The following is a 14,881-nucleotide window of genomic DNA, read 5'->3' on the forward strand; positions in this document are numbered from 1 at the left end:
TCAGAGAGGTAACTGCCTCCAAGTAAAAATGTCAGTAAGCTCTGCACGGACAGTGACAGAGAATGCTACTGCTAGCTAAAAAGCCTCATCAGACAATATGAGTACACAACTAATATAAACCAAATTAAAATGGAACCCATCCCATCCACCCAAATGTCCAAGATTGCCTGCAAATAAAGGGCTAAACCTACATGGTAGAGAATCAGAGAGTAAAATGTGTGAGAAGAGTCAAAGAATTGGATTTCAGCTCTGACAAAAATAATAATTGACAATTTCAAATATGATACATACCTTTTAGTCTGTGTTATTCAAGCTATATCTAAACTGAAGAATAGGGAAATGCTTTCCTCCATTAAGGAGACTGAATTAATACTAAGGTCATCTGCAGCCGCCAGTCTATATAAAACAATTCTTAGACATTACCCTATCAGTACAGGTTATGTGTCTGGCTGTGGTCTTTATTTGTTCTTATCTGCTGCTGTATAGATTACTACTGTTAAGGACTGAGGAATGTCTCCGTGAGTAAAGGCACTGTTATATATTTATTGGGGCAAGAAGGTAGGAGGAAGGGCACACACATGATGGCTCAAGTACTGAGGTCAGAGAACAGTTTTGGGAGTTTGGTCTCTCCTTTATCATATGAATTCCAAGAATAGAGCTCAGGTCCCGAGTTGGCCACAGTGCCTTTACTCACTGAGACATTCCTCAGTCCTTAACAGTAGTATTCTATTTTTCAGCTTCTTGTATCTATCCCAAAAATTTGCAAGAAAACAACAAGATTAAAGTCAATTTCAGTCACAGACTCATCACAGTGACTGACATTCAGGTGAACACCACATGATAAAAGAACTACCTGTGCCCCAGAGTATCAAATAGTTTCAGTAGTTTTTCTCAACAGTAACACTCACAATCTTAGGTATCTTAAATCTGTAATTAGTCAAAATGTTTCTACAAGAAGACTACTTCCCTCACAAGTGGGAGAAAATATATATGCATGGGTAAATTTTAATTTCAATCAAATAAACTTAAGTTTACCTTCTGAAGTTCAAACAGGAGTACAAGTACAGGCACCAAAGGGGGAGAAAGTTAAACCAGTGGAAACAAATCTAAATATGTACTATTTAGGAAGACAAATTTATACTCTATATCAAATATTATAATAAATACAACTTTTTTATGCTGTTACAAGGTAATCTTTGGTTTTTACAAACCTGTGGATTATCCATGTACCATACGAAGCTGTCTTCTCTGGTATCCAGGATGAAATACCGTCGAAGAAATTTCCCACTGTTTTCATTTTCTTCAATGTCTAGAAAACCACAAATGCGATTCTGTCGATCCACATAAGGCATTTCTGGGCTTGAACATTACACTGTAAAATGAAAACAATGACAGTAAGTTCCTAGGACAAAGTAATTTCTAAGTGAACAAACAGTCTCTTCCACAAACAGCACATTTTTCAACGTAGGTGAAGCAAGTTAACAGGAGCTCACACCAACATCAGACACACAGGCAGAAAGCACTTTAAGACTTAAGTGCGCACAAATGTGCACTAAATCCAACCTCAAACTGGTGTGAGCAAAGAGTCATTTTACTCAGTTAAATAACTCACTTGACCTCCTTCTGCCTAAAATAAAACCAAGTGTGTTAAAAATTAGCCATTCAAATTTTAATTTCCTCATAAATCAAGATGATCTACCTTTTAAGATTACTCATGGTTTAATTCTTTTAAGATTTATTTTTTGTGCCGGGTGTTGGTGGCACATGCCTTTAATCCCAGCACTCGGGAGGCAGAGGCAGGTGGATCTCTGTGAGTTCGAGGCCGGGCTGGACCGATAGCCTCCGAAACAATACAGAGAAACCCTGTCTCGTAAAAACCAAAAAAAAAAGATTTATTTTTTGTTTGTTTTCAGACAAGGTTTCACCAGGCGTTAGTGGCGCACGCCTTTAATCCCAGCACTTGGGAGGCAGAGGCAGGTGGATCTCTATGAGTTCGAGGCCAGCCTGGTCTACAAGAGCTAGTTCCAGGACAGCCTCCAAAGCCACAGAGAAACCCTGTCTCGAAAAACCAAAAAAAAAAAAAAAAAAAAAAAAAAAAAAGGACAAGGTTTCACCATGTTATTTCTGGCTGGCCTAAACTCAGTGTGTAGACCAGGTTGGCCTTCAGATAACAGAGATCCTCCTGTTTCTGCCTCCTGAGTACTGGAATTAAAGGCATGTGCCACCACACCTGACTGAGTTATTTTTAATTGTGTGGGGGTGGGACGCGCGAGCGCAGGGGGATGTGCGCATCCAAGCACAGGAGCCAAGTTCAGAAGACACTGCCAGATCTGTGGAGCTAGAGTTCCAAGAGGATACATGAGCTGCGTGGTACAGGAGCTAGGATTTGAACTTGAGTGCTCTTCAATAACAGTTCACACTTAAACCTCTGAGTCATCTCTCCAATCCCTCAGAATATTTTAAATTTACACAATAATAGCTAACATTTACTGACCACTGCTAGCCTCGGTGGCAGGTTCTCTTCTAAGCACAATCTTAATCTTCAAAGCAATTCTATGAACAGGAATCAGCATTTCTACTTCTCAGAAGTCAACACTGACAGGGGAAGCCAGCTTTCCTATTAAGATAGCAAGGACTGGGCATTGGTGGCACACTCCTTTAATCCCAGCACTCGGGAGGCAGAGGCAGGCAGATCTCTGTGAGTTCGACACCAGCTTGGTCTATAAGAGCTAGCTCCAGGACAGCCTCCAAAGCCACAGAGAAACCCTGTCTCAAACCATGCTCCTTCCCCCAAAAAAGAAGCCAAATTGGGAAACAAAAGCATACACAATCTGATTTCTTCAGAAAGTAAAGAGGAGCTACAGATTTAACCTGTTAGAGGGGTGAGAGGTGGTCTAGCAGTTAAACAGCAATGGCTGCTCCTCCAGAGGACCAGGGTTCAATTCCCAGAACCCACAGTTTCAGGGCATCTGATGCCCTCTTGAGCCTCTGCTGTGCACTTCATGCCCATGGCACACATACATATGCAGGCAAAACATCCCACACAAATAAAATAAAAATAAATTCTTACAAGTGTTACAGTACTCACTCAGTATATACAAGGACCTGGGTTCTAGCCCCACCAGTGCAAAAAATAAAAAGAAGCCACAAACATGGAAGAACATATACAGTATACCTCTATCAGATAAATTGTATCTAAGAACAGTTTATTATTACAGTTCAATAAAACAAACAACAGTAAAATGGGCAAAAAGCTTACATAAAGCTTAGGTCAGCTAGCAAAGATATACAAATAATGATGCTCATCATTATTCAGAAAGATATGGCAGATTTCTAAAAACTTCGAGGACAGTCCAAACAAAACAAACAAAGCACTTAATACCCACTGTCAGGGATGAGAGACAAGCAAACTTTCATACACACCGCTGGGGTGCAAAACAGTTCACCAACTCTGAAAATCAAGTTAGCAACAGCTTCCAATAAAGTTAAAAATACATACAATACAAACCAGAAATTCCACTTCTGGGTATTTATCAAAAATCAAATGAAGGTCTGTTCACTCAAAATTCTATAAGCAACTGTTTACAGCAACATTACTCCTAAGTGTCAAGAGTCAGGAGCAACCCAACTGACCTGTGCTGAGTGCGCGGCGTGCTCTAGCCAGTGCAAAGGAGCTTTACTTGGAAAGGAGTGAACTACTGACACACAGAGCAACAGAAATCTCATCTGTTCTGTGCTAAGTGAAAGAAGGCAAACTAAGCATGCTGTGGAAACAGAATGGATCACTAGGTGAAGAAGCTGACTGCAAAGTGGTAAATCCAGGGTGTGTGTAATAGAATGTTCTGTGTCTTACTTGTGGTGAAATACAAACTATGCACTTATCAAAGCTATAAAGTCTACAGGACAGAGAAATCAAGCTGGAACTGAGTTGTAGAGTCCTTCCCTGCTGGCCTGAGAAGGCTGCTAAGGTAAAAAACAATGATTTCACCCACCTGTAGACCTGTGTGCTACAAAACTGAGCACCAGGCAAGAGGTACCCTCTGGAGCAACAGTAGCCAACTATTTTAGGGATAAACCAACCACTTTGTGATTGGGATTGGAGGACTGCTCCACAAAAGGAACAAACATCTGGTATAACCTGGTCAAAAGCCTGTTGCTAGGGAGGTCAGAGGTCCAAAGGGAGAACTTAATACACCATTGTTGCCCTAAATGGACATGTTGTCAAACTACCATAAACTTAGATTAGTGCCACTGGAAGTCTAAGACCAAGAAGTTCCTTTCTGCAGGAGGCAATAGTTAACGCAGAGGCTCATAGCTGGCCAAAATGCCGAGAAACAGTGACTGTTCAGAGCTCAGTCCTACACAGGATAGATATATACATCACCATCCCTACCACCTCTCAAGGCCCACTAATGAAGTGGGGGGTGAAAGGAATTAAAGAACTGTAAGGAGGAGGGAAGTGCCACAAAATACTGCCATCCAGACACGACACTGCCATTGCAATTACGAACAGCTGCTATGGATACCTTCACAAGACTGGACCCTTCAACATTCCATCATAGACAGAGGAAGTACCTATGGGGCTCCATCCTTTCCTGACAAGCTCTCCTGCAGCCACTGGGGGACTAGTTGAGGAGAGTAAGGACTTGAAATAGAAAAGAAGGTAGAACATAGAGGGTAATAGGGTGAACAGAACCACAATACACTGTATATATGTATGCAACTGTAAAATATAAAGAAAATATAATAAAAGAATTAACTTCATGCAAAGAAAAAAGAACAAAGCAGTCATTCCACCGTGGTAGAAAAGGTCACCATACTTGGCCAGGGAAAGGAACAACTACAAAAGACTTAAAAGATTTGAGGGTCGTGTTTTGATTGTAGTAGTTACACAGTTGTATCTTGTACCAAAATTCACAGAACTGTACATTAAACTGATTAAAATTGATTGCATGTAAATAACATTTCAATTATCCTGGGCTTAAACAAATAGTAGCATATATACCCAACAGAACAGCTCAACTGAAGCAGACTGGCAATACAATGTATCATCAAGGACATATTAAACAGTAAGCCACTTCACTCATAGTTCTGCCCTGGGACCAACCTATCCCATCCCACATATCAGCTCAAGAGAAATGAAAACATGGAAGCACAGAAAGATTGACAATGCTCAGAGTAGCTTTATTTACAGGCTATAAACTAGAGACAAAGACACCCCTCAGCAAGTCAACAGACAATAAATGCAGCACAACTAAATGATGGAATACTGGTTTATAGTACAAAGTAATTACTGACATGCAACAATTTGGATGAATCTCAAAATCATTATTATATTAAGCAGAAAAAAAAAGGCCAGGCACAAAGAGCTGCACAATAAAGAACACAATTCTAGTTGCTTGGAACTGGGCAAAAGGGGGAAGATAATCATCAAAAAGCAAATTTAAAGAAGGTTAATAGCAATCTTGAGCTTGGTGTGATAGTACGTGTCTTTAATCCCAGCACTTGGAAGGCAGAGGCAGGCACATCTGTGAATTCAAAACTAAGTTCATCTACAAATTGAGCTCCAGGGCTATGAAAGAGATACTGTCTCAAAAAACAAACAAACAAATAAAACAGCAACAATTTTTAAGCAACCACTGATAAATAACTACAAGTAATTTTTAAAGAATTTGGATGGCAAAAAATAATATGCAACTTATTCCACAAAGGGCTACCTTCCACTGCCAAGAAATATCAAGGAAAATATATCAAAAGTTCAACACAAAAAAAAAATGAATCAGACATGAATAGATATTGCACAGAGAAATTACAAGCAAGACTTTGTGTGCTTCCTCACAGAAAAGCACTATATCCTGAGAGCCTAAAAAAGAGCAAACAGAAAAAAGATATGTCTGTACAATGTATCTGAATCTAAAAGTCTGTGAACTCTAGATCTTTGAAAACATGAGGGCAACAGCAAATGAGTGATCAGATGTAAACACCTCTAACGAACATTAAAACCAACAGACGAAATGTCCAAGAAAAAATAATCATACAGCCTCAAACTATCATTTCACAGTTTTCTTACTATTCACAAAGAAGAAAATGTATCTTTTCAAAGGAAAGCTTTTTTTTCTAGGTTTTTCGATACAGGGTTTCTCTGTGTAGCTTTGGAGCCTATCCTGTCACTGGCTTTGTGGACCAGGCTGGCCTGGAACTCAGAGATCCACCTGCCTCTCTGCCTCCTAAATGCTGGGATTAAAGGTGTGCACCACCAATGCCCTGCCTCAATGGAAAGATCTTATAGTCCCACCTTTACCAAGTGTTTTAAAATCTAACGAAGCCAGAAACTTGGTCTTAATGGATGACTTCTCTCTCAGTAGAACACACTATATGATTCTCCTGGCATAAGACATCCAAAATAAACACATAAAGCAAGTACATTAGCAGCTATCTATTTATAGGAGAGTAGGCAGGAAATGAGGATGGGAAGGTATGTGGGATTTTTTGGGGGGGAGGGGTGATACAAATATTCAAAATTTTGGTGACAGCTATACAACTGTAAATACACTAAAAAATCAATGAACTGTATGTAACTTTAAGCAAATGAATTATACTGAGCTGTATCTAAGTAATTGTCTTTCATCCTAGAGAGCATCAGAAATCCTCAGGGGCATTTCCTCTCCCAGACCTGTGAATGATGGTATGGTCTAAGGCTTTGTTTCTATTTAAACCTGGTCTCTTGGGGAGCTCACTTTCACATGTCTAAATAGTAAGGGTTCTAGACTGGTACCTTCACTCTTAAACATCCTTGAACTCTAGACTCATAGATACACTGCCCACACTATGTAATCCACTTACTTCCCTAACATATGTCTCCAACTCATAGAACTGAACCCAGACACTCCCCTCATAAACCTGACCTTCTTGTCTTGTCCATCTAAGAAAACCACTGTACCCTTCTTCAAACAGTTCCAGCAAAGTATCTCATGGAGTCATGCTTGATTAAAGTTCTCCTCTCTCACTCCATGTCCAATACACCAATAAATCCTGTTGGTTCTATTGTTTAAATATATACAGATTCCTTCCACTTTCCATTCTTGCTGCTATCTAGATTACTGCTTGGACTGTTAGTCTTTGCCCCATTGCAACCCATTCTCAAAACTGCAATCAAAGTGATCCCATAATTTAATAAAACACAATTCACGTGTTTACTCATTAAAAACACAGATATGTACCTCTTTTTAGATGCTGTCCTAAACATTAGTTTAATCCTTAAAACAATATCACAGATGAGAAAACCAAAGCCCAAGGTCACAGGGTTGGGAAGAGGCAGAGACAGGATTCAAATGCGGGGAGCCTATGTCCCCTAAAACTACAGTTTCCCAAAAAAGGCCCAGTAAAGTGGATGTGAACTCCAGCTGTGTGGCAGAATTTCCAATGCCTTGAACTGCCTGATGATGTCTCACCTACCCCCTCCATACAAACTACAGAGGAAATTCTGGGATTGAATCCAGTCACCAGTACTTTCCTGTTCATTCAAGGTTGAAACACTGTCATTCCAACAGGATCCCATATCAGTCAGAGTAAAAATGAGGGCCTTTACAAAGACCTAAAAGACTTCACCTCCCTGTTCCCCGCCATCCCAGTACACCCCCACCTGCCCACTCATTCATCTGTCACCAAACTAACCAAACAAGCTCCCAGTGTAGGGCAGGGAAGGGCCTCTTAACGTTACTTCCTTCTGTGAGGACTCTAGGCCCAACCCACTTCTCATCCCCCTTCCCTGCTTCACTCTTCTCTTTAGCACAGATGAGGACCGATTTTTCATGTTGCCTACACCCCCACTCTGGAAAGCAAGCTTCCTGAGAGCAGGGATTTTGTTTTTGTTAATTCACTGCTGTTTCTCCAAAATCTACAAGAGCACGGCAGAAGGTGTTCACAAACCACCATCTGAATGAAGTGTGAAGTAACCCATAATTACTGCATCAAATATTCAGGGGTTCCAGATACAAAGCTGCTTTTTCTTCATCAGATAAAAAGTCATATAGCAGACTTAACTGGTTTGTTTAGATGACAGGGAAAAAAAAGAGGCCCTAACACTATAATCCTACTTGAATTCATATTCTCAGTAAAGCAAGCATCACAAAAAAAATTACATGATAAACCCACCTCTCCTCAAATCTATTCTTCACCTTGATATATGTACTAAGGCATAGTTGGATTTAAAACTCAGTCACAAATTATCATTCACAGTTTCCATCTCATCAGTTGGGAACCAGGCAAGACAAGACACAAAACAAAAATAAGACAGAGAAAGAAGAAAAAAAAAAAAAAGAAAGAAAATGTAAATGTTACACTGAAAGACCTCCTCAGGCCACAGAATGTCATACTGTTTGTTAATCAGATGTTATATGGACCAGAATCCCACACAGCCAAAGCAGAGGACATTCAGTTATTCTCCCTTACCCACGGGGATTGGCTTCAGGGCCCCATGGATACCAAGGTCTCTGCTGCTCAAGGTACTAAGTGAAGTGGCACAGTGTTTCCCCATAACTCTTATTCTTCTCCTTCTGCTGTACAGCACCTCTACATTACTTACAACACTGAGCGCGCCGCGCGCACACACACACACACACACACACACACACACACACACGCTGCGCATTAATATGACAAGAAAAAAAACTGGACATGCTTAGGACAGATGAAATCTTTTTAATCTAAGGGTGGCTCAATTTTTGGACAAAGAGTCTACACTGTATGGACATCTATGCAGTTAGGCATGGCCTTCACCTACCTGCCACTGGCACTCTGTACCATTAACATCCTTTTCTTCAGTAGAAGCAACTGACAGAGAAAGAGGAAAGAAATGTTTCATATATTTGTGGAAAACAATGGAGACAGGAAATGTTCACTACCAAGTAGTAGTAGGGGTCTCCATTCTATTCACTAAACTTGGAATGCCTAGGAGACAGGGAGACTGGCATTGCATCTTCCAATTCACTTTCAGCCTGCACAATAGACTATACAACAGACTCTGCCTCCCTGAGCAAGGAAACAATGAGAACTGATTATAAAAAAAAAATTAATAAAAGCAGCAGGGCACAGAAAGGCAGTTTTAAGTAGCTGCCTTCAAGCAAAGAAGTGAGTTTCCATTGGAATGTGTGGCAACTGCAGGCATAGCTATACTCAAGTGGTCCTGGTGTTATCAAAAAACCTGACTACAGAGAAAAAGACCCTTAACCCTCTCCACCTTCACACACTAAAGGGAACAAGCTGGTGGAGTGAAGAATGGAAAAGGCTTGGCCACAGGAATTTCATATGCAGGAATTGTGCAGTAGAGAGTCTCCAGGCAAAATCTAACCAGAAATATTAGCTTGTGTGTCAGACCTGCCACCATTAATTAAGGAGAAACAGATAAGGAATAAGTGCATTTTTCCATTCTTCTTACCATCCCTATCCAAGCAGATCCCCAAAGAGGAACAGCAAAAGTTACATAGTAACAAACAGCAATCCCTCTGTATCCCAGGAGCTTTTTAGGCAGTAAATAGCCAGATTGTGAGTTAAGAGAGGAAGGAATTTTAAATTGAATATCAGACTGATGCTTTAAATTGGAATAGATTAGACAAAACCTTTTTTTGGGGGGGGAGCTAGACAGGGTCTCACTATGTAGACCAGGCTGTCCTGGAGCTCAGAGATCTGCCTGCCTCTGTCTCCCAAATGTGGACTGAAGGAGTGTGCCATAACACCTGGCTCTGACTAGAGCTTTTAATAGCTGTAAATAATAAAAAAGCTATTCTTACTCATAGGGTATGAAGGAAAAAGAGCAAGATTCTTCAAAACATGACTGGAAATAGTAAACATTAAAACTACCTTACACCAGGCGTTGGTGGCGCACGCCTTTAATCCCAGCACTCGGGAGGCAGAGGCAGGCGGATCTCTGTAAGTTCAAGACCAGCCTGGACTACCAAGGGAGTTCCAGGACAGCCTCCAAAGCCACAGAGAAACCCTGTCTCAAAAAAACTACCTTACATTTATTGTCACTAGCTCAGACTGCTCAATAATCCAATGGCATATGGACCTGCATAACCACCTTTAGTAATGGGAGGGAGCACCTGACATGGAAATTCTCAGGGAGGATTTACTGTACCCGCTAAAAAGCTGCATCAGAAACCCTCTGAGATCACTCCCAACTCTGGCACTGCTAACAACTATCTTTTCTTCAAAAAGAAAATAAACAGAATCCAGAACCAAGTACTCAATGAATCTCGAAGAAGCAAGGTTGCCTAAAGGCATAGAATCACAACTTTTTTGAGTGTAAAGTTATCAGATTGAGTTTTATTTGGAAATAGCATCTTATTCTAAAAAATCATTCAAATCCTACATGACTCTAATTTTCTCTTACATTCAAGAAACATTCCAGTTCAAAGAAAGTATGGTATAAAAATTGCTAAAACACTATCATTTAAGATCAAAGCTATTCAAATTGTCCAATGGCTCATCAAACAAATGTTCACTTAAATATATTCTGGGAATCACAAATGTGCATATTCTTTATCACACAGAGCCTACAAGGAAAACTATTAATCCTTAAATTATTTAGTTACTCCTTAATTATAAGAGTCCTAGTTATGCAGCAAGTTATCAACAGAACGTCTTTTTCTTTTCTTTTCTTTTTAAAGACAAGTTCTTTCTATTAATGTGATTCTGATTGTCCTGAGTCCTGGAACTCACTGGTATCCACCTGCCTCTGCCTCCTAAGTGCTAAGTTTAAAGACAGCCTCAAGAGGATGCCTTCTTTTTATATGAAAACATTCCATACAAGTATTTCTAAAAAATGGCTGAGTATTATAGGCAAGCATCTAAAGACTGAATGTTTCTGTCAAAAGGAAATAATTTCATATACAAGTCAATCCGTTCTCAAATGCTGCATACTCATAGTCTAAATAAATGAATAAATAAATAAAACTAGAATTGGATGTTTATCTCGCACTGAATTAATCTTATTTTATTATTGCAGGTCTGAGATCATTTTTGAAATTTTAAATAAAGTCTTGACATGCCAAAAAAAAAAGCACTGTTCAGACACATGGAAGATGATGATTTCCCTATCTTCAGCTCACAGCCGGCATCCGATCCACTAGCACAGCTCTTGAAACTTTTTAGTCAAAGCAAAGTAGCTCCTGGCCCATCTGTACCATCTTCCTTATTCTTACTCCACAGCTATTTTAACAAGAACAAGACAAGTGCACACCACACCACATGTCCATGGCAAAGTCTGACTTAAATCATAGTAATAAATCATTTCTTAGATTTCCTTCTGGGTTACAAATTATATGGGTGTGGGGGGGGGGTTGCAATCTGACCAGATACATAACAGTAAAGAACTTTCATTAAGTCTTAGGCCCAAAGGTCAGTTTTTCAGCAGAAAAGTCCACATAAAGATGTAAGTTTCTACCTTTCTCATTGCCCATAGCATCTTATCCCATCTTTGAATACTGCCCACAATAACTGTTTAAAGAAAAGAATCCAATGCTATTCTTAACACCCTTAAATACTTCTAAAAAGGTCCTTCCTGCTTATGAACTCATGGCCGTTTCCTCACAATTGTATACTTAGCCTGTCCCACTGTCTCAGTCTCCGCCAAACAGATGTACACAGCACCTCTTTCCTATTTTGCTACACTACTAAACCCAGACAGAAAAGAAAAAAAAGATACAAACCTACTCCTTTTCCCCCAAGAGCAACAGTGAAACTATTAGCAAACAGGATAAAGGGAGATAGAAGGCAACATGTATATATCACTTCCCCACTGTAGCAAGCTATTCCCTTTACTACAAGCACAGACTCACAGTATGTCCCTTGACAACGGGTTAGTTCTCGGGAGAAATCTGTCATTTGGCACACTACAGGATTTATAACACTATAAAATAAACTATTAATCTGAATTCTGCCTGGCTTAATATTCTTGTTTAAACGTATCCCTGCTCTTAAAAAAAAAAAAAAAAAAAAAAACCTTTCCCTAAGAAGAGAGTACAAAATATGGAATACTTAAACTTGAGGAAAAATGCTTTGCCACAAGTGTTGGTAAGAGAAACTAAGACGCAGGCACTGTATTCAAAATGCATGTTACTATTTTTGAAATAATAGTTCCTCAACTCCAGCTGTAAACTAAAAATGTTTTTTCATTTTTACCCCCAAAGCTTGAGTCACTTAACGTTCTCCTAAACTTTGCAGTAGCTTCTTCCAGTGGCGGTCAACACAAAAAGCAGGACACTAGCTACTCGGAGAGAAATAAAGCAGACTGCTCTACAGTTTTAAGATAAAAGACAATGGTATAAACCTTGGAGTGGGCTATTTGTTCCGGTCATTAAACACACAGGAAATAAGCTTTTCTAGTTAGAAAACTAATTTACAAAGGGCAACGACTTCATTTGGAGTACAGAAATCTTACTAAAATAGGTAACGACCTACGTATCCAAGCAAGTATTAGAAAGAATGGGAAGGCGAACTAGAAAACGAAATGCCATAAACTACCTGAGTATCTGTTCCTTAAACCTGTCCTCGGGACCTGACCCCAAACAGCAAGTCACTTTCTGAACTGACTTGGCCCTCGGTCGAGGCTCTGCTTGGGTGTCGCAGAACAGGGATTCTAGCGAAGGCAGAGCACCACGAACAGCAGGGCGCTTTCAACCTGACACCACTTTCTTCCCGGACGCTCTCCCGAGAGGGTCAATAGAAAGCATCTGAAAGGAACCACAAGCCGGGCAGGGCCGCCCCTCGAGGCTGCCCTCCTCCAAGAACCGAGCGCGGGGTTCAGGCGCCTCTCCCCGGTCCCACCCGCGTGACCTTGGCCGCGGCACTCCCAATCTTGCCGCCCGCTGTCCGCACACGCCTGGAACCCGGGCTGTGCAGGAGCGAGCGGCAGGGATGAGGCGGGCACGGCCCTGGAGCCGTGCCGCTCGGACTCGCGTCGTCACCGGGAGCCCGGACAGGGGGCGAGCCGTGGCGGCGACAGCGAGGACCCGAGGAAATGTGGGTCTTGGAGGGGACCTGCGGGGCGGGCCGCGGGGCACGAAGGAGCCCGCGCACAGGTGAGCCCGGCCTCGCCCAGGTGCACGCGCTCCCGCGGACGCGCGACGAGGCGCGGCCCCGCGCCCCCTCGGCAGCCGGTGAACGCCTCCCACTCGCCGCAGCCTCGCGCCCCTCGCCCCGCTGTGCCCTGCCACACGCCCACACCCGAGCTGCGCGCCTCACGCCCCCACTTTACCGCGGCCTCCGCCCGGAGCACCCGCGCCGCCGCGGACCCGGCTCCTTCAGGCACTCAGCTGCCGGGAGCGGCACCCACGACGGCCCGCCCGCGCACTGCGCACGCGTGCACGCGCCGCCTCTACCCCACCAGACGGCGACTGAGATTCCGGAGCGGGCACTCCCAGCCGCGGACACTACAAGTCCCGGCAAGCCCCGCGCGCGCCCGGCGGCGTGGCGGGCGAAGGAATCGGGCGCCTTCCTAGTTCCATGGGCGGTGGCTCTCGGCCGCGCGCGGGGCCCTGGGTCCCTGCGCCGCGCTGCATCCTGGGGCTTGCAGTTTTCGAGGTCCACGAGGCTTGGCTTGGGACATGAAACTCTGGGTTCTCTGATGTCATCACCTGGAGCTGCGAGGTGCAGGGATTTTTAAAAACAGGCTTGGTTCCTTTGCATATAATTTTCAAGTTGTCCCACAGTTGGTCCAAAAAGCATGAATTCACCGGCTGGGCACCAGTTTTTCAACTCATAACCATTTTCTTGAAATGCAATTTCGCCTCATCCTTATAATAATGTTAATAGTTCAAGAGGCCAAAGGAAATTTAAAGAATTAGCCAAAACCCTTTCAGGGAGATATTTAGAAATATTCAACACACTCGTTGAGCAACTACAGTGTATGAAGTCTGCCCTTGTGGAACCTATGTTTCAAAAGGGGAGTTAGCCTTTTAAAAAGTATAATTCTTGAAGATATTAATACGTGAGAGAGAAGAGTGAGGTTCAGAGACAGGGGAGTCAGGCTTCATCAGAGAGGTCATCCTCTCCTGCAAAGTTCTCTGAGAAAGAGATATTTGATCTGAACCCCGAAGAAGGAGGAATATCCAAGCATGCAGAGAACTGGGAGAGAATTGCACGCCCCACCTTTCACAGGGAGTTGCACACTCCAGACTCTCAATATGAACATTTGAGGAGTTCGTGTCCCTCGCATCCTCTCTCTGCACAGCTGTGGGTCATGCCCTCTCACTAGAAAACCTTTATCAACACTTCCCATGACACCCTTCCTCTGTCTGCATGTACAGAAGACTCTGTAGGATCTGCTAGTCTCAGAGGTGGATGAGAGGGTAGAGGTGGAAAGTAGCTGGCAAATTGCCCTGCGCTGACTCTCCCACTCCTCATCTCCCCATCGCCAGCTGCTTTACATCCAAGATGATCCGCGTGTTACCTTCTGAGAAGTGTCAGCTGCACAGCCTCGCTGAGGACCATCTGTCTCTTCTTAGGAGCAGGGGACTCATTTCCTCATCTACATAATGGCTGAAAGACTATAAATTAGCCAGAGCAGACACTTTTATTTGGGTCATGCACCGGGTTTTTATTGATTTCACTGAGTGGGTAGATGACATTTTTGAAAAGTTTTCACAGAGAAATCCAGATGTCACCTGTCTGATTTTTTCAGGTTTTTGAGCCTACCTTCCTTGGCTTCTTGAAGAAATCTCTGGCTTTTCAGCTCTTAGAGCCCTAGAAGATTCCACTGGGAGTAATGAGGACACCTATAACAGAATGCTTGTTTGCATTTTTGTAACAAAATAGCCTGAGAGAAGCAACTAAGTTTGGAAGGGCTTATTTTGGTTCACAGTTTGAAGCTACCGTCCATCCA

At 42.4% G+C, this 14,881-nt stretch overlaps 1 protein-coding gene across 10 annotated transcripts in view; it reads right to left on the reverse strand.

Moving 5' to 3' along the window:
- Positions 1-13,403, reverse strand: part of Plekha1 (pleckstrin homology domain containing A1) — a 63,370-nt gene extending 49,967 nt beyond the window's left edge. For 4 of the 10 annotated variants that reach the window (XM_005064299.4, XM_013114844.3, XM_013114840.3 and 1 more), the window contains exons 1-2: positions 13,256-13,402; positions 1,212-1,372 (exon numbers count right to left, since the gene is read on the reverse strand). In XM_005064299.4, coding sequence (XP_005064356.1) covers positions 1,212-1,352 — 141 coding nt within the window. In that variant the 5' untranslated portion in view covers positions 1,353-1,372; positions 13,256-13,402. Of the gene's footprint in view, positions 1-1,211; positions 1,373-8,782; positions 8,833-12,522; positions 12,654-13,255 lie in introns of those variants that run through there. The other 6 variants (XM_040752917.1, XM_040752896.1, XM_040752906.1 and 3 more) reach the window with 5 other exon arrangements.
- Between the last annotated feature and the right edge of the window lie 1,478 nt (positions 13,404-14,881).

The sequence above is a fragment of the Mesocricetus auratus genome, unplaced genomic scaffold (genome assembly GCF_017639785.1).
Source record: "Mesocricetus auratus isolate SY011 unplaced genomic scaffold, BCM_Maur_2.0 Super-Scaffold_4256, whole genome shotgun sequence".
Lineage (NCBI taxonomy): Eukaryota > Metazoa > Chordata > Mammalia > Rodentia > Cricetidae > Mesocricetus > Mesocricetus auratus.